The sequence below is a fragment of the Tursiops truncatus genome, chromosome 15 (assembly GCF_011762595.2).
Source record: "Tursiops truncatus isolate mTurTru1 chromosome 15, mTurTru1.mat.Y, whole genome shotgun sequence".
Taxonomy (NCBI): domain Eukaryota; kingdom Metazoa; phylum Chordata; class Mammalia; order Artiodactyla; family Delphinidae; genus Tursiops; species Tursiops truncatus.
In genome coordinates this window covers 28,845,738-28,864,618 of record NC_047048.1, presented here as the reverse complement: position 1 = coordinate 28,864,618, position 18,881 = coordinate 28,845,738, and the positions used below count along the sequence as shown (strand labels likewise).

At 48.2% G+C, this 18,881-nt stretch overlaps 1 protein-coding gene and 1 long non-coding RNA gene across 2 annotated transcripts in view; both read left to right on the top strand.

The window, feature by feature from the left end:
- LOC141276491 (uncharacterized) overlaps window positions 1–18,881 on the top strand; it is a 59,776-nt gene that overhangs the window by 14,836 nt on the left and 26,059 nt on the right. The window lies entirely within an intron of this gene.
- Window positions 9,523–15,396, top strand: RMI2 (RecQ mediated genome instability 2). The gene is made up of 2 exons (XM_019928710.3): window positions 9,523–9,856; window positions 13,023–15,396. Exons 1-2 carry the CDS (start codon window positions 9,556–9,558, stop codon window positions 13,169–13,171), a joined length of 450 nt encoding a protein of 149 aa, XP_019784269.1. The 5' UTR covers window positions 9,523–9,555; the 3' UTR covers window positions 13,172–15,396.

Below are 18,881 nucleotides of genomic sequence, written 5' to 3'. Positions count from 1 at the left end.
GAACGCTGGGTTGTAACGTGAGTGTGTGTGATTCTTCTACGTTTGACCCTGGGTAAGTTAAACCACACCGGGCCTCAGTCTCTCACATCTGTAAAATGGGCGTAATAACACTGCTGCCTCATCAGGTTATTGTGAGGATGAAATGCAATGACGTTCATAAGGCATAGAGTAAATGTTCTAGCTCTTTTAGGGGTGTGTGGTCATCCATGTTTTGGGCCAACTTTTCACCTTCAGTGGGGAGGTTACCAGCCAATGTTGGCATGAGAGCTGAGATGTGAGGATTTCCTTGGGACCAGAGGATTTCCCTTCTGGGGCCAGATGTTGAATTCCTGGGGAATTCATTTTCAAGTCTGGCTGCAGACAGAGGTCCTATCTGCAGGAGAGCTGTGAGTTAGGATGACCTCGCTCCTTAAATCCACAGAAGGGGAAACTGAAGCTCAGAGAGGGATGGAGTCTTGCCCAAGGCCACCCAGCCAGCCTGTGGCAGAGAAGGACCTGGCCCCAGGGCTCCTGATGTGCCAGCCCAGTGTAACCCCACCTTGGTTCCAGGGCCCAGTGTTTGATAAATGAGTGAATGAGTGAGTGAGAGCAGTGTAACAGGTGTGAGCACAGGCTCTGCAGCCAGCCTTCCAGGTTTTCACATCTAGCTCTTCCTCACATAGAACTGTGTGACTTGAGCATGTGTCTTGACCTCGCTGAAGCTCAATTTCTTTTTTTTTAATTTATTTTTTAAAATATATTTATTTAATTTATTTATTTTTGGCTGTGTTGGGTCTTTGTTGCTGTGCGGGCTTTCTCTAGTTGCAGAGAGCGGAGGCTACTCTTCGTTGCGGTGCATGGGCTTCTCATAGCGGTGGCTTCTCTTGTTGTGGAGCACGGGCTCTAGGCGCACGGGCTTCAGTAGTTGTGGCACGTGGGCTCTAGAGTGCAGGCTCAGTAGTTGTGGCGCATGGGCTTAGTTGGTCCACGGCAAGTGGGATCTTCCTGCACAAGGGCTTGAACCCATGTCCCCTGCGTTGGCAGGCGGATTCTTAACCACTGCACCACCAGGGAAGCCCCTAATTTATGTTTTTGAAGTACAGTTAATTCACAATGTGTGTTAGTTTCTGGTGTACAGCAAAGTGATTCCGTTTTTTATATATATATATATATATATATATTCTTTTTAATATTCTTTTCTATTAGGTTTATCACAGGATATTGAATATAGTTCCCTGTGCTGTACAGTAGAACCTTGCTGTTGATCCATTCCCTGTATCATAGTTTGCATCTGCTAGTCCCCAACTCCTAATCCACCCCTCCCCCCTGCCCCTTGGCAACCACAAGTCTGTTCTCTATGTCTATGAGTCTGTTTCTGTTTCTGAGATAAGTTCATTTGTGTCATTTTTTAAGATTCCACATGTAAATGATATCATATGGTATTTGTCTTTTTCTTACTTCACTTAGTATGGTAATCTGTAGGTCCATCCATTGTTGCTACAAATGGCATTATTTCATTTTTTATGGCTGAGTAATATTCCATTACACACACACACACACACACACACACACACACACACACACACATGACATCTTCTTTATCCATTCATCTGTCGATGGACATTTAGGTTGCTTCCATGTCTTGGCTATTGTAAATAGTACTGCATTGAACATAGGGGTGCATGTATCTTTTTGAATTATAGTTTCGTTCAGATATATGTCCATGAGTGGGATTGCTGGATCATATGGAAACTCTATTTTTAGTTTTCTGAGGAACCTCCATATTGTTTTCCATAGTGGCTGCACCAATTTACATTCCCACCAACAATGTAGGAGGCAAACCTCAATTTCTTTATCTATAAAATGGGCATAATGATTGTGTGTACCAAATACAGTCATCAAGAGGCTTAAATGAGTTAAGTATGCAAAAGCTCGTATCAGTGCCAGGCACACAGTAAGTGTCAATAAAAGCAACTTTCTTAATGAAGGAATTAATGACAGGAACATGGCAGGGTTGCAAATAGACTTCAGGGCATTGATGGATCTGCCAGAGACAGAACAGATCTGCTTCTCAGTGGTTTGTGATTTATTGAAAAGTCAAGGAAAACGTGGGTCAAGTCACGCCCAGGGCCCTGTTGCCAGCAGCTGAGAGTGCCCTGCCTTCTACTCAGAGCTGCACTGTCTAGCACGGCAGCCACTAGCCACATGAGATGACTGAGCACTTGAACTGTGGCTAATGTGAGTTGAGATGGGCTGTCAGTGTCAATACACTGTGGATTTCAAAGACTCAGTATGTGCAAAAGTCCTGAGGCAGGAGGGTGCCTGGTGTATTTGAGGCACAGCAGGGAGGCAAGTGGGGTGGGAGTGGAGGAAACGGAGAGAAAGAGAGAGGAGATGAAGGCAGAGAGGTGACCTTGTGGTGTCTGTTCCTGTGTCTGTCCCCCCACTTGAGTGTTGCTCCTTTGGGGCAGGGGCTGGGTCTGCCCTGTAGGTCTTTATAACTCCAGAGGTCAGCACAGTGCCTGCCATATAGTAAGTGCCTGTTATATGCCTGGTGAATGAATGAATGCATGTCAGTGGGAACTGAGTGTAGCTGAGCCGAACTGAGCAGCCAGGAGGGAGAGGACAAATTTGTTGCCTGTTGCAGTGGCGACTGTGGTGTTGCCTGGATCCACCTTCTGGACTGAGGTGCTCACTCCACGGCTGCTGAGAAAGTTGGTGGCTGACTGACGGCACCCACCTGAGTCCCTCTCTGGAAATGACCCAAAGTCGTACATACCACTCCAATGACTGGCCTACGTGGAGTACAAAGGTCCAGCCCTCTTTCCCCAGGTAGGACACCCCTGTGGGGCTGTTCCAGCTGGACCAGCATTCATTCATTCAACAAATATGTATTGAACAACTACAATGTCCCAGACATCGTTTTGGGGCCCAGCAGCAACTCCAGACAGACCAGGACTGTTTGTTTGAGGGATGTTGGCAATCAGGTTTTCAGACTTCACCAAGACCAACTCATCTCCCAGCCCCACCATTGCCAGCCCCACCCCCTGGCGCCGTGGCCAGGTGATCTGACTGTGCTTCAGCTCCCTGGGCTGGCCCGTAGAGGCCCTTAGAGGGTGTGGGCTCATGCTGGGGGGCGGTAAGAGAGCAGACCCAGGAAGCTCAGGGCTCTGGAGTCAGACAGATCCAGGCTCAAACTCTAGCTTAGTGCTTTTGCATCTCCCTGATGACTAATGACACTGAGCATCTATTCATGTGCCTATTGGCCATTTGTATATCTTCTTTGGAGAAAATTCAAGTCCCATTTGTAACTCGCGTTGTCTTTTTGTTACTGAGTTGCAGGTGTTCTTGAATATATTCTGGATACTGGACTTTCATCAGATACACGATTTGTAAATATTTTCTCCCATTCTGTAGATTGTCTTTTCTTTCTTTATAATGTCCTTTGATGTGCAAACATTTTTAATTTTGATGAAGTCCAGTTTGTGTTTTTTCTTTTGTTGCTTGTGCTTTTGGTACCATTTCCAAGAATCTATCACCATATCCAAGGTCGTGAAAATCTATCCCTATGTTTTCTTCTAAGAGTCTTATCGTTTTAGCTCTTATATGTAGGTCTTTGATCCATGTTGTGTGTGGTATGAGGTAGGGGTCTAACTTCCATCTTTTGCATGTTGTTCCAGCACATTTACTGAACCGACTGTTTTTTCCTCACTGAATGACCTTGTCGACCCTTGTCAAAAAGCAGCTGGTCCTAGGTACATGAGTTTATGCCTGGACCCTCAATTCCACTCCCTTGATCTATTTGTCTCTCCTATGTCAGTACCACGTGGGTTTGATTGTTTTAGGCTTAGTGCCTTTTTGAGCCTCAGTTTCCTCCTCTGTAAAGTAGGGGTGGAGGTAGGTCCCCAGCAGGGGTTTGTGGATGAAATGAGCTGATTTAGATATAGCAGCTGGTACCGTGCCTGGCCTGTAGTGGTCGTGGCAGAAGCAGTTGCTTTTATTATTATTATTAGCCTAGAAGGATGGTTCTTACTTTCAAAATGTAGGTTGTGCTTTGGGGCTCCTCCAGGAAGCTGGAAAGCGGCTGGCCACCTCGAGTATGCAGTGGAGAGCAGACATCACCATTGCTTCACAGGGCCCAGGAGTGCCGGTCATCATGCACTAAGGCATGAAACTCCACCGCTTCCTCCTGATCTCCTCTGAGCCCAGCCCAGAGCTAGCCTGCACTGCGGCTTCTATGGCTGGGGCCTGTGGAAAGGAGGACATCGTGCTCTGGCGTGGAGTCATGAAAAAGGGGTGCCAGAGACCAAGAAGCGACCAGAGACGGTCCTGAGATGGTCTGGTGATATTCTGTGATGAAGGAATAGGAAGCATGCTGGTCACTGGGTGGGGGCTGGGTGTTGGCTGGGCCTCAGAATCATTCTAGGTTCTCACTCCCTGAGATTCTGATGTAGGAAGGCTGTGGTGAGGCCCTGGAACCTAGAATTATCCCCCATCACTGTATTATTGAAAGAATTGTGCAGCGGACCCCCATTGCATCCACCACTTAGATTCTACAATGAAATTTACTCGCCATATGACGTATCTAGTCTCCTATCCTCCCCTCTGTCCACCCCTCAATCTACCTTACTTTTTGCTGACCTTCAAAGCAAGTTGCAGACATCTGTACACCCACTTATCCCTGTGTATTTTGTTAACTAAAGTTCAAGATATGTCTCTATTATTTTTTCTTTTTCTTTCTTTATTTTTTGCCTGAGTCAGGTCTGTAGTTTGCGGCACGCGGGCTCTCTAGTTGAGGCACCCAAGCTCAGTAGTTGTGGCACGCAGGCTTAGTTGCCCCAAGGCATATGGGAGTCTTAGTTCCCCGACCAGGGATCGAACCTGCGTCACCTGCATTGGAAGGCAGATTCTTTACCACTGGACCACCAGGGAAGTCCCCAAGATATGTCTTTTTGATAGAACCTGTACTTAAAAATGTTTCCCCAGGGAATTCACCCTGGTGAAGACCCAGGATAGTGGGTAAGACCCCACCTTATCTGGGGTCCTGATTATTGAAAGACACGGGAGAGGGATGCTTTGTTCCAGATGAGGATTGGAATCCCTGGCCCTACCTCTTACCAGCTGTGTGGTTTTGGGCAGGTCACATCACCTGTCCAAGCCTCAGTTTCCCCATCTATAAAATGGGCTTAAGAAAAGCACTTACTAAAGAAGATGTGGCACATATATACAATGGAATATCACTCAGCCATTAAAAAGAATGAAATAATGCCGTTTGTAGCCACATGGGCGGACCTAGAGATTGTCACACTGAGTGAAGTAAGTCAGAGAGAGTAAGGGAAATATTGTATGATATCGCTCATAAGCAGGATCTAAAAAGAAATGGTACAAATGAACTTACAAAACAGAAACAGACTCACCGACTTAGAGAACAAACTCATGATTACCGGGGGGAAGGGTGGGGGGAAGGGATAGTTAGGGAGTTTGAGATTGACATGTACACGCTGTTATATTTAAGCCTGCGAGCCACAACTACTGAGCCCGCGCGCCACAACTATTGAAGTCTGTGCGCCCTAGAGCCCGTGTGCCACAACTGAAGGCCACACACTCTAGGGCCTGTGTGCCACAATTACTGAGTCCGTGTGCTGTAGCTGCTGAAGCCCACACGCCTAGAGCCTGTGCTCAGCAACAAGAGAGCCACCGCAATGAGAAGCCCTCTCACCACAACAAAGAGTAGCCCCTGCTCGCCACAACTAGAGAAAGCCCGCTCACAGCAACAAAGACCCAACGCAGCCAAAATAAATAAATAATAAAATAAAATAAAATGGATAACCAACAAGGACCTACTGTACAGCACAGGGAACTCTGCTCAATATTATGTAACAACCTAAATGGGAAAAGAATTTGAGAAAGAATAGATACATGGGATGGCTAGTGGGAAGCTGCTGCGTAGCACAGGGAGATCAGCTGGGTGTTTTGTGACGACCTAGAGGGGTGGGATAGGGAGGGTGGGAGGGAGGCTCAAGAGGGAGCAGAAACTAACACACCATTGTAAAGCAATTATACTCCAATAAAGATGTAAAAAAAAAAAAAAGAATAGATATATGTATACCTGAATCACTTTGCTGTACACCTGAAACTATAACATTGTTAATCACCTATATTCCAATATAAAATAAAAAGTTTAAAGAAAAAGAAAAGCAAAGCACTTACATCTTAGGGTTTTTCTGAAGAGTCACAGACTCTGCACGTGAAGCATCTGGCATGGTGTTTAGTACATAGTAAGCACTTGGCTAATGACAGTTTTGCCATTTTGTAGATGTTACTGCGTGGATAATCTTCCAGAACAAACTCTTTTCCTTGGGCACTAGGGTTTGGTTTTGTTCCTGGCAATCAGAAGCGTTTGGGGCCTGATCTGCCCAGGAACTGGTGAATGTGTAGGTTGAGTGTGAGGCCAAGGCCCAAAATTCCCCTTGCCTTACCTTTGTCCTCAAGGTGGCAGGAAACCCCCTTGCAGGAGTCTTTGATCTCACTGGGAAGCTGGGGCCCAGGAAGGCCCTACATAAGTGTGATTGGCCCCTTTATTGGGGCCTGTGAAGGCCAGTGTGTCACTGCTCCACCAGGGTTACCTGCCTGGCTGCTGTTGGCATCAGAGTTTAGACCCCTGATCTGCTGGTGAGGCAGACTCAGACTCAAGTATTTATGGTTCAAGACAGAATGCAGTGAGTCTGTAGATGCCAGCAGTGGCTCTCAGCAGGCGGTGATTTCACCCTCCAGGGGACATTGGCAATGTCTGAAGGCACTTTTTTGTTTGTTTTGCGGTACGCGGGCCTCTCACTGTTGTGGCCTCTCCCGTTGCGGAGCACAGGCTCCGGATGCGCAGGCTCAGCGGCCATGGCTCACGGGCCCAGCCGCTCCGCGGCATGTGGGATCCTCCCGGACCGGGGCACGAACCCGTGTCCCCTGCATCGGCAGGCGGACTCTCAACCAGTGCGCCACCAGGGAAGCCCTGAAGCCACTTCTGATTGCCACCTTGAGGAGAGTACTACTGGCATCTAGTGGGTGGAGGCCGCGGATGCTGCTCAACATCCCACAGGGCACACAGGACAGCTCCCTCAACACAGGATTACCCCGCCCCAAAAGTCAGTGGGGCTGAGGCTGAGAAACCCTGGATTAGGGGTGTCAGCAGCCTGGTCTGGAAGGGAGGGGTTGACTCCAGTTGTGGGCTCAAGAATGGCTCCCTGAAGAGAAGTGGTCTTGGTGGTGGCAGGCATGTGGTGACTGAGTTAGCTGGGAGAGACTGGGGGAAGGCATGTCGGGCAGAGAACAGCATAAGCAAAGGTACTGAGACATCTTTTTTTTTTTTTTTTTGGCGGTACGCGGGCCTCTCACTGTTGTGGCCTCTCCCGTTGCGGAGCACAGGCTCAGCGGCCATGGCTCACGGGCCCAGCCGCTCCGCGGCATGTGGGATCTTCCCGGACCAGGGCACGAACCCGTGTCCCCTGCATCGGCAGGCGGACTCTCAACCACTGCGCCACCAGGGAAGCCCCTGAGACATCTTTGATGGGGAGATGGGCGATAGTGTGGAGAGTGAGATGGCAGATGTGGTTCAAGGAGCATGAAGTTTGGGGTCAGATGGACTTGGGTTGAGTCCTGGCTCCACCCCTCGCTAGCCGTGTGGCCTCAGCCTTGTCATTAGCCTGAACCTCAGTTTCATCATCTGTAAAATGGGGGTAAGAAGTGAGGTTATGTAGGTACAGCCTCCTATATCCCCACTCCTCTGTTTGCACTCTGTGTCCCAGCTGTTCTGATATCCTGGCAGTTTGCTCAATGCTTCCTGCTCGCTCTCCTTTCTGGGCCCTCCTTGTACATTTTGCTCTGCCTGGAGGGATGCTCATATTCCAGGTGGAGGAATGACACCATAGGAGGTTATAAACTGGGACACCCCTCAAGCTCCATGCGTGTTGCTGGCAGAGTGATCTTTCCAAAACACTAGTCTGAACATATCAGTGCCCAGTGTGTGTGTGTGTGTGTGTGTGTGTGTGTGTGTGTGTGTGTGTGTGTGTCCGTGTGTCCGTGCACACACACACACAAATTTGAAGGCCAAGAGAATGGTGGGAAATTCCCAGGCCTTTACTTCAACTCCCTTCTCCATCACTTTTCTGGCCTTCAGGTGCCTTGGGGAAGGCCAGTGGGGACTCACCAGGCTTGAAGGGGGTGGGATTCTCTCTTGGTTAAAATCTCTGCTTCCTTCTCAAGTTAGAAGCCTGGTTACTCTACAACTTAGGGTTGAGGTATAGAGGCCAGGATCCCACGGAGGCTACTGCCAGAGAGGCTGTGGGCAAGCCACCTAGCTTCTGTGAGCCTTCGTTTCCCCCTTTGTAGAACAGTATTTACAGGGTGTGGGTACATGGGATACTCCCTTTAAAGCTCTTAGGTCAGAACCTGGCTGAGTATTTCTTAGCTGCTTTATAAAAATCGACCTCTTGGTGAATACCCTCTGTGAGCCAGGTATTGCGGGAGGCCCTGGGAGGACAAAGTCTTCTGACAACTGGTCTTGATTTACAGGATTGCTTGGTTTAGGATTTGTGGATTTGACTGATTGGGGACATGCAATTTTTAGGGAGCAATTCCATTTCTAGAAAGTTATCTGAAACATGCACAAAGATTTAGCTCTAGATAGGTTCACAGTAGCGACTTATAAAGTGAAAAACTGGAAATAGCCTAATGTCCACCTCTAGGATATTGGTTAGGTAGGTGATGAGACAAATAGAATCTTAACGCAGTCATTCAAGAGGACGCAGAGGGATATTTGTTGATATGGAAAGATGTTTATTATTAAGTGAAAGTAATATACAAAACAATATTTGTGTATAAAAATATATATACACATGTATATAGTTTAAAACCTGAATGCTAATACACCAATAGTGGGTAGATATCTCTGAGTGATTTTTACAATTCTTTTCTTATTCTAGATTTCCTTTTCTAAATTTTCTACAATGAACGTGCATTCCTTTTGTGAAAAATATAGTAATATATCTTATTAACTTTTAAATTATTTTGTTATTAAAATATAATAAATAAAAATAGTAATAAAAGAAAGGGCAATTTTACTAGCTGTTCCTGTCCCTCTTTACAGCCTTATCTCTCGACTCGATTCTTGATAACTCCCAATAAACATAGGCTCACCATTGCTACAATCCATTTCAGTATTTGCAGGTTATTTGTTAGCCTCAGAGAACCGTACTAGGCAAGGCGATATAAAGATGAATACTCACATTCTCCAGATGATTTGCGTGCACGCCAAATTTTGAGGTGCCTGGAAACAGGGAGTTCTGTACCTCCCTCCATTTATTTTTTCTCTTTTAATTCATTTCATCCATTCCTAGCTTGCGGGTCGGTTATTTACTTTACGTACGCCTGCGCACTCCTGGGGTGGGAGTGGGGCCGCTCTGTCCGGCGGCCCCGCCTCCCAACGCCGACCACTGGCCGGCTCCGCCAGCGCGCCCTGATTGGTGGCTGCGGACCGGGTCTCGCCGCTCATCAAGGTTGGCGGGAAAGAGGAGGCGGGGCAGAATGGCGGCGGCGCCCACTGCCTCCTCGCCCGGCGGGTGCCCCACGTCTGTGAGGCTGCCGCGGTCGCCGCCGCTCAAGGTTCTGGCGGAGCAGCTGCGGCGCGACGCGGAGGGCTGCCCGGGCGCGTGGCGGCTGTCGCGGGAGGCGGCGGGCCGCGGGCCGCTGGAGCTGACGGCCGTATGGATGCAGGGCACGGTGCTGGCGGCGGGCGGCGGCGAGGCGCGGCTGCGGGACCCGAGCGGGGCCTTCTCGGTTTGCGGCCTGGAGCGGGTGCCGCGCGGGCGGCCCTGCCTCGTCCCAGGTAACAGCCGGAGTCGACATCGCGCGGCTGACCCTGGGTTTGTACCGCCCGAGGGCGGGGCCTGGCCGTCCCACCTCCCGGTGTTTGCGGTGCCGGTCCCCCGCCTCGATACCCTTTCTTCCCTCCCCTCCCCAGCCAAGCGCCACCCAAGCAGTTCTGATGATACGCATCACCTGCAGCCCATTCAAAAAATAGTTTCCGAGGACTCCACCAGCCCTCCCAGCTGGAGTCTCCGGGGGAGGGACCCCCAGCATGTGTATTTGTTAACAGAGTCCCTTCCCCACGGGTGATTTTTTTTCTCCCTATCAAGTTTTGGAAAATATCATAGTGGGGAACTTGGTACATCCCTAACGACTCTACTCAAATGTACCTTCCTTTGGGAAGCTCTCCCCAGTTCCCAGGAATGAGGAGCCCTGCTGTACCCCTTCTTCGTGGGACTGTCTTAGGCTGTAGTTCACTACTGTTTCCTTTTAAACCAGTGGTGTGCAAATTTGAACATGCATCAGACTCACCCTGAGGGCTTGTTAAAACTGAAGGCTGGGCACCACCCTCAGAGTTTGAGTCTGTTGGTCTGGGCGGGGCTGAGAATTTGCATTTCTAACCAGCTTCCAGGTGCTGCTGGTGCCGGTGGCCTGGGGGCCACACTTTGAGAACCACTGGGCCAGACTATGGCAGGGCGGGCTCTGTGTCTTTCTGACAACTATTCTCAGTATTAGGTTGAACTTCTTCTGGCCCTGGCCCTTTCTGGCTGAGCTCCCAGGAGCACTTTTCTTAACCTTTCTGGACCTCTTACCAAAGGGACCAATAATTCCTGCCTGTTGTGTGGATTCGATACATTTAAAAAATGTCCTTACCACAGCTCCTGGGCCATAGTGACCAATGTTCTTTTACTAGGCAGTGCTCCTGCACGCTTGTCACCCCACCCTGGCGCCATCCTTCAGCCTCCCTCTCTGTCTGCCCTCCATTGCAATGTTAGTCTAGCACAAGATCGGCAAACTACAGGCTGCCACCTGTTTTTGCACGGCCCATGAGCTAAAAATGTTTTCAAATGGTTAAAAAAAAACAGAAGATTTCATGACATGGGAAAAGTATCTATATGAAATTCAAATATCCGTGTCCATAAGTAAAGTTTTATTGGGGCACCGTCATTTAGGTATTGTCTAGGGCTGTTTTCCCATTACAGCTACAGATCTGAATAGTTGCAACAGAGACGCGATGGCCTCAAAGCCTGAAATATTTAGTATCTGGCCCTTTACAGAAAAAGTTTGCCACCCTTGGCGTAGCATGTAGCACGAGCTGTTTGGTGTGCTGGTCCCCAGGCAGTGCTCTTTGAAGGCAAGCTGGGGCTGTCTCCCATGTCTGGCCCCAGCCCTGGCATAAGGTTGGCACCAGTAGGTACCTGAGTGGGCATTGCACGTTGGTGAACCCATCTGACTTACCTACTGGCCTGTGTGCCTGGGCCGTACCATTTCCTCTTGCTAATTAATACCAGGGCTTGATTGACAAGTCTGACGCTGGCTTCAGGTAGGGAGCCTGAAGAGTAAGCAGGCCACTGAAACACAAAGTGATGTCGTGGGCGCAGAAGAGGGACAACTGATCCAGGCCTGTATGGTCGGGGTGAAGGCCTGATAGAAGGGAGCGGCGTGATGGGGAAGGAGAAGGAGAGACAGTGGAGAGACACTCTGGCTGGGGGAGAGAGTGTGGGTAGAATGAACCAGACTAGTAACCAGGTGGTCTGTTCTCGGGAGGAAAGAGCTCAGGCCTTTGAGTTCACCCGTATAGTTGTGTTATACGCCTTGGTGTATGTAGGTTTTGAGTACGTGGATTCTGTGTTTACCTCGCCTGTTGGGCCTGTCTGTGGGCTTGTTCTTCCTTTCCAGGGTCTTCAGTCATTTTCTGAGGGCTCCATCTCCACCAGCTTTTTAGGCCCATTCAGAGGGTATGACAAGTGTATTTTCAGAATGAGCCTCTGTCGCTGAGGAACCCCACGTTACTTGCTCAGGTAGAATGTAGGGATGGGCTCAGGGAAACCTTAGTACGCCGTGCCAGGAGCTGATAGACCAGAGGGTAAGGTGTCAGCCTGCCTGGCTTCCTTCAGTCAGAGCCCCAGGCCCGAGTACAAACCCAGTCCTGATGTTGGAAGCAGTGTGATTAAAGCAGCCTCGCAGGGGCACTCAGTGGGGGCTGGCGACGTGCCTGCTCTTCCTGCTGTGTTTGGGGTTTTTTACACAGTTGAGTTTTGTGTGGTTAAGACTGGCCATTTTTGCTTTCAAGGAGAGCCACTTCCCCAAGGGAATGGGAATAGCGTCGTGGTTAATATGTCACTAGATCCTTGTGATGGCAGCCTGCCCTCTTGTTGATTTGCTTGTGTATGCCCAGCTGGCGGCAGGAGGTGGCAGGCATTGGTCCCAGGCAGTTGCAATAACGGTGGCATGGGGGTGCTACCACCTGCCCAGCTCTTTTGGCAACATAAAGGGAAAATTGGATTTGCTTTGGGGCTGTCAGGGGTTGTCTTTGCAGAAGGGGGACCAGTCCTGTGCACAGAGACCAGTCACAGGCTCTGGCATGGAGCAAGGAACAGGGAGAAGAGAAAAGCTCGGGTTTTCAGGCCCCGCCTTAGAGCAGTCTGTCTAATTACAACTCTTCCTCTGATGTGAGAGACTCTTCCACTCTTTGGGCGTGATAGCTTTATGCAGTGTGCTGTGATTTTGTTTTAGCATTTTATTTTATTTTAATATTTGTTTATTTGGTTGTGTGGGGTCTTAGTTGCGGCTCACTGGCTCCTTAGTTGGGGCACGTGAACTCTTAGTTGTGTTATGTATGTGGGATCTAGTTCCCTGACCAGGGATCGAACCCGGGTCCCCTGCACTGGAAGTGCGGAGTCCTGTCCACTGCGCCACCAGGGAAGTCCCTGTTTTAGCATTTTAAAACCAGAAACCAAAGAAGATACAAATGTCATTCTCCAGGTTAAATGCGGAATTTGTTGGCAATATATGTATTTTGACCACTAGCTGCCTTGGCACTTTGGTATCTACTCTCTGCTTTTTTTTTTGTCTCCAGTTTGCCTCCCTGATAAATTTAAGCCCTCTCAAGGACTTCAGGTGTCTGTTTTGTTTTTATCTTCTCTATCAATGTGAACTTTACCACTGAGCTTTTCTTCTTCTAGGAAAGTATGTGATGGTGATGGGAGTGGTTCAGGCCTGCAAACCGGAGCCATGCCTGCAGGCTGTGAAGATGACAGATCTTTCTGATAATCCCCTCCATGAAAGCATGTGGGAGCTGGAAGTGGAAGATTTACACAGGAATATTCCTTAGAGGATGTTGGAAACGTCGATAAAAACAACCGAAATTCAGAAACAACTTAGGTTCTTATACCGTATGGATTTCATGGACATCACTCAATATGTATTTCTCAAAAGTTTATCAGAGAGCTTTGCTTCGAGGAGTCTGGATGTAGGATTTCTAAATGCTGGGACACTCCAGTGAACTCAGCCCCTGCTGCCCCTTGCTATGACTGTTTGCTGATGAAAAGCAGATGTTTTGTTCTCTTTTTCCTCTCCTTTTTTTTTTTTGCTTTATGTGTGTTAATTCTCTCTCTCTAAAGCACACAGAAATCTCATGTTGCATTTTCCAAGTTTTACAAGTGATGATACTTTTTCCATTACCACTGCAACCCTACTTTACGAGGCAGAATTTGAACCTCAGTCATTGTCAGAAGAGAATAAAGTATGTGGTTATGGGCAGGAAAAGAGGCTGCATAAAAAAGGAATGACCTCATGGCTCGGCAGTCTTCTCCATCAACAGCTCCGTATCCAGTTTGCAAGTCAAACGGCATTTTCTAACTGCAGGCACTGGGGCCTCTCAAAGACACAGCCCTCTTTCTGCTTCAGACACCACTCAGCCCTAAATGTGTAAGGTCCATTCCCTGCAGATGCGGACGACGATGTCTGCCCTTCTTCCTTCACTTAGGGCTGTTGAAACACTCTCAGAATTTCTTGTTGAAACTAAAAATCAAGACTAAGAACAACTTCCAGGCATGAACTAAACTTCTGCCTCATAACTTTTGGTGAGATGCTGTGAGGAGGCAGCCTCCTGGTTAGAGTCTTTATGTTGTTTTTGGTAGGGAATGTCCTTCTGTTGTGATTGTGTTCAGTGTTGGGTGGCAGCTCTTCACTTCTTACACAACCTTCACTTTGCTGTAAATATCAAGGGGGTCGGGTTATGTTCCTCATTGCTATGGAGTTTTGCTGGATTATTTATCTCTACCACTAGTAAATTGTTTTCTATGCCGTATTTTTTAAAATAGATTTTATTTTTTAGGCGGCTTAGATTTCTAGAAAAACAAAAAAGATCAGAACCTATAGAGATGACCTTTACATGCCCTCCCTCAGTTTCCCCTGTTATTAACATCTTGCACTGGTGTGGTACCTTTGTTAAAATCGATGAGCCAGCATTGATACGTTATTATTAATTAAAGTCCATTGTTTACTTAGGGGTCATGCTTTGTGACGTACAATAGGCATAATATCGCGTATCCACTGTTACAGTATCATACAGAATAGTTTTGTTGCCCTAAAAGTCCTCTGTGCTCCACCTAATCATCCTTCCCTCCACCGTAACCCCTGGCAACCACTGATTTTTCTACTGTCTCCATAGTTTGCCTTTTCCAGGATGTTATATAGTTGGAATCACACAGTCTATAGCCTTTTCAGACCAGCTTCTTTCAGTTAGCAATATGCATTTAAGGTCCCTCCATGTAGTTTTGTAGCTTGATAGCTCATTTCTTTTTATCCTAATCCTCCACTGGATGGATGTACCCTAGTTTGTTTATCCATTCACTTATTGAAGGACATCTGCTTGATTCCAGTTTTTGGCAATTATTAATAGGGCTGTTGTAAACACTCGTGTGCAGATTTTGTGTGGACATAGGTTTTCAACATACCAGGGTAAATGCCTGGGAGCGTGATTGTTGGTTACACGGTCAGCCTGTGTCTAGCCTTGTGAGAAACGGCCAGACTGTCTCAGACTGCCATAACTAAACACCATAGAGCTGGGGCTTAAAAACATCCGACATTTACTTTTCAAAGTTCTGGAGGCCAAAGTCAAGGTGCTGCTTCCTGTTTCACAGGTGGCTGTCCTCTCACTGTGTCCTCACATGGTACCAGGGGGCAAGGTTGCTCCCTGGGGTCTCCTGTAAGGGCACTGATCCCGTTCACCTCCCAAAGGCCCCACCTCTATACCATTACACTGGGGGCTAGGTTTCAACGTATGAATTTGGGTTAGGGAGAATACATATTCAGTCTATAGCACTTTGGAGGGGACATATTCAATCTATAGCACTACCTTCCAACGTGGCTGCACCATTTTGCTTTCCCATCAGCAGTGTACAGAGTTCTTGTTCTGCAGCCTCACCAACATTTGATGTTGTCAGTGTTTTGGATGTGCCATAGTTTTAAACTCTAGCATTTTCTTTTAAAGGTGGGGAAATTGGAAAGTGTGCACTGTTTTTTTGTTTTTATAATAAATTTATTTTTGGCTGCGTTGGGTCTTTGTTGCTGCATGTGGGCTTTCTCTAGTTGCAGCGAGCGGGGTCTACTCTTCGTTGCAGTGCACAGACTTCTCATTGCAGTGGCTTATCATTGTGGAACACAGGCTCTAGGCGCATGGACTCAGTAGTTGTGGCTCGTGGGCGTAGAGAGCAGGCTCAGTAGTTGTGGCACACGAGCTTAGTTGCTCCGCGGCATGTGGGATCTTCCCAGACCAGGGCTCGAACCTATGTCCCCTGCATTGGCAGGTGGATTCTTAACCACTGCGCCACCAGGGAAGCCCCCAAGCCCTTCATTTGTCATTAAACTTGCTGTGTGACTGAGAGCAAGTTACCTACCTTCTCTGTGCTTTAGTCTCCTTATCTATAAAATGTAGATTATACTGAGCTCACAGCACTGTTGTGAAGGGGTGTGTAAACCCAAGCCCTTCATTTGTCATTAAACTTGCTGTGTGGCTGAGAGCAAGTTACCTACCTTCTCTGTGCTTTAGTTTCCTTATCTATAAAATGTAGATTATACCGAGCTCACAGCACTGTTGTGAAGGTGTGTGTAAATCACTTTTACATGTGTCTGGCACATGGTAGGCCCCAAATGATTGTTGCTGGGAAGAGCAGTAAGTTCCTACTCACATCCATTAGTTGCCTCTTTAAAATTTTATATATTTTTATTATTTTTACTTTTTTCTTGTTTTTGGCCACACCACACGGCTTGTGGGATCTTAGTTCCCCGACCAGGAATTGAACCTAGGCCCTCGGCAGTGAAAGTGCAGAGTCCTAACCACTGGACTGCCAGGGAATTCCCTATATACTTTTAGAATAGCTTTAGATCCACAGAAAAATTGCAAAGACAATACAAAGAGTTCCCATACACCTGCACCCTGTTTCCTTTATTAACATCTTACATGAATATGACACATTGGTTACAATTAGTGAACCAACACTGAGATGTTATTAACCAAACTCTATCCTTTATTCAGATTCCCTTAGTGTTTTTCCTAATGTCCTTTTTCTGTTCCAGGATCCCATCCAGGACACCCTATGACATGGAGTCATCTTGTCTCCTTAGGCTCCTTCTGGCTGGGACGGTTGACCAGTTGCTTTTGATTACATTGACATTTAATTTTGATGTAGTCCATGGCATCTCTATTATAGGATTCTTAGGTCAACACTATTCCAAAACTAGTGTGGGTTTCCCAATAGTAGCCCCTGAGCTGGGTGTGTGGTAGCCTCCCGAAGACCTTGAAACCGAAGTCGACCCTACTGAGGTTCCCTTATGTGATGCCTGCTCTTCTGCTAGAAGACTGACCCAGGCTGCTGAGAACCATATCCTGCCCACTTCGTCCTCACCTAACTTCTGGTAACAAATGCCTGATTGAAAATCGCTGATTGGGCCGGTATCGTCGCCTGGGCAGCGAACAACCTCAGGAGTGTGGGAGGTGGGAAAACGAGGGTGCCCCATGTTTTTCCGACAGTCCGCGCAGACTGCCGACGGCTCCCGGTGGCTCCGAGCTGGCGGTGTGCCATCTCAGCATGTTAGCTGTTAGCTGAGCTGTTGCGGTTTCCCTGAATATTAAGAACTCTCACTGTTTCGGCTAGCGTTTCCTCCTTGACATCACCAATGAAAATGCATCTCGGGCGGGGGTTTTAGTTTCCTGATGCCAAATCAAAGCTGGTTTATCAGCAAGCTCCCCTCACCAGACAAGGGCAGGCTGTGTGCTCTGGCTGCAAAGCTTCCCTTTTGAAATTGGCTCTTTTCTAAGAACTGAAAATAAGCACCCTGGGCTGTGACTTCACTTTTCTTGGAACTGCTTTACATTATAAGAAAAAAAAAAACAAAAAACCCTCATTTAGCTAGTTTTGGATCACTGAGTTCCCTAATTCTTTCTGTTGCCTATTCTTGTAAAGCTGAAGTTTTACCGCAAAATTCTTATGCATCAGGTGAAGCAGGAAGGAGAAGGAATGACCACATGAAAAAGTCGAGTGTTTTGTCTCCTGGCCTGTTGTGTGTGATTTAATGGTGAGAAGGCAAAGAACCTGGGGAACACACCGCGGACAGAATCATCTTCGAACCCCAGGGATCCAGCTGCGACTGCGCGGCCCTGAAATCCGCTGGGTCACCAGATGGGCTAGGCTGGTGTTACTAAACCTCAGGTCATGGTCCAGATTCACTGAGCAGCTGCCTGTGTGTCAGGATGAGGGGAAAACACACATCCTCGGCCATAGTGACCTACATTTAGCAGACATCGTGGAGCCTGTGCAAAGGATGACTTTCAGGGGCCCCTGCCTGCTGAGGATGAGGGAGAGAGAGGCTTAGCCACACCTGAGCAGTCCTGGTCCTGCTCTTGCCTATCTGACCTTGGGCTTTTTTTTTTTTTTTTTTTTTTTGCGGTCCGCGGGCCTCTCACTGTTGCGGCCTCTCCCGTTGCGGAGCACAGGCTCCGGACACGCAGGCTCAGCGGCCATGGCTTCACGGGCCCAGCCGCTCCGTGGCATGTGGGATCTTCCCGGACCGGGGCACGAACCCGTGTCCCCTGCATCGGCAGGCGGACTCTCAACAACTGCGCCACCAGGGAAGCCCTGACCTTGGGCTTGGAGGTCAGTCTGTGAAGTGGATGGTACGTGGTAGGGTCCTGGAAACTGGATTAGATGCCCCTTCCTAGTGCGGTTTGTAGACAGACACATAAATTGTTCTGAAATGTCTGTTAGTATCTCTGTCCCTGTCGGAGGGGCCTCCGGTGATGTGACTGTATCTTATTTATCTGTCTCCGTACATGCATAGCACACACGGCAGTCAGTAAATGTTCCGTGAATGGCTGGTTTTTAGGTAGGAAGGCAGAGGAAACACACGTGGAAAGGCACCATGTTCTTGAATTTACACTCAGCACTCCAGAGTTTCCAAATGCCAGGAGCCCCGTGACAGGCCGTCTAAGAGGGCCTTTTGAATCAAGCTTCTTTGGTAGTTTATAATCGGCCTGAGGGTGCATGCCAGAATGTTTGAGAGCCCTCTGAAGTACAAATAGGGAAGACTTGGTAAAAAACATAAAAGGAAAAGGAGAGAGACAGCTGAGTCAAAATAAAAGATTCATGTGGTTTGGGCAGAATCTGAAATTATAGTCCTATGAGAATCATGGAACATCTCTTGATAAAGAATGCAAATTCAAGCAAGGGTTGCACGCCAGGGACTGGGCTAGGAGCTTTCCCTTGTGTTACTTCATTCTGTGTCAGTGCCCCTGGGAGGTGCTTTCCCCCTCCTCTGGGAAAAGTGCCACCAAGGAATGGAGCCCTTTGCCCCAGGACATCTGGCCAGTAGGCTATGGCAGAGACGGGTCTCAGGCCAGTTGGTGTCCCTCGCCGTGGGAGAGGTGGCCAGGGCCTTCATTCTGAGAAACCCGTCAGATCCTCTGGGAACGTTAGGTCTTTACTCCTCGGTGCTAGCACCCTCTGCTGGTCTGTCCCGGGCAGAGCTGCCCCGTTCCATCA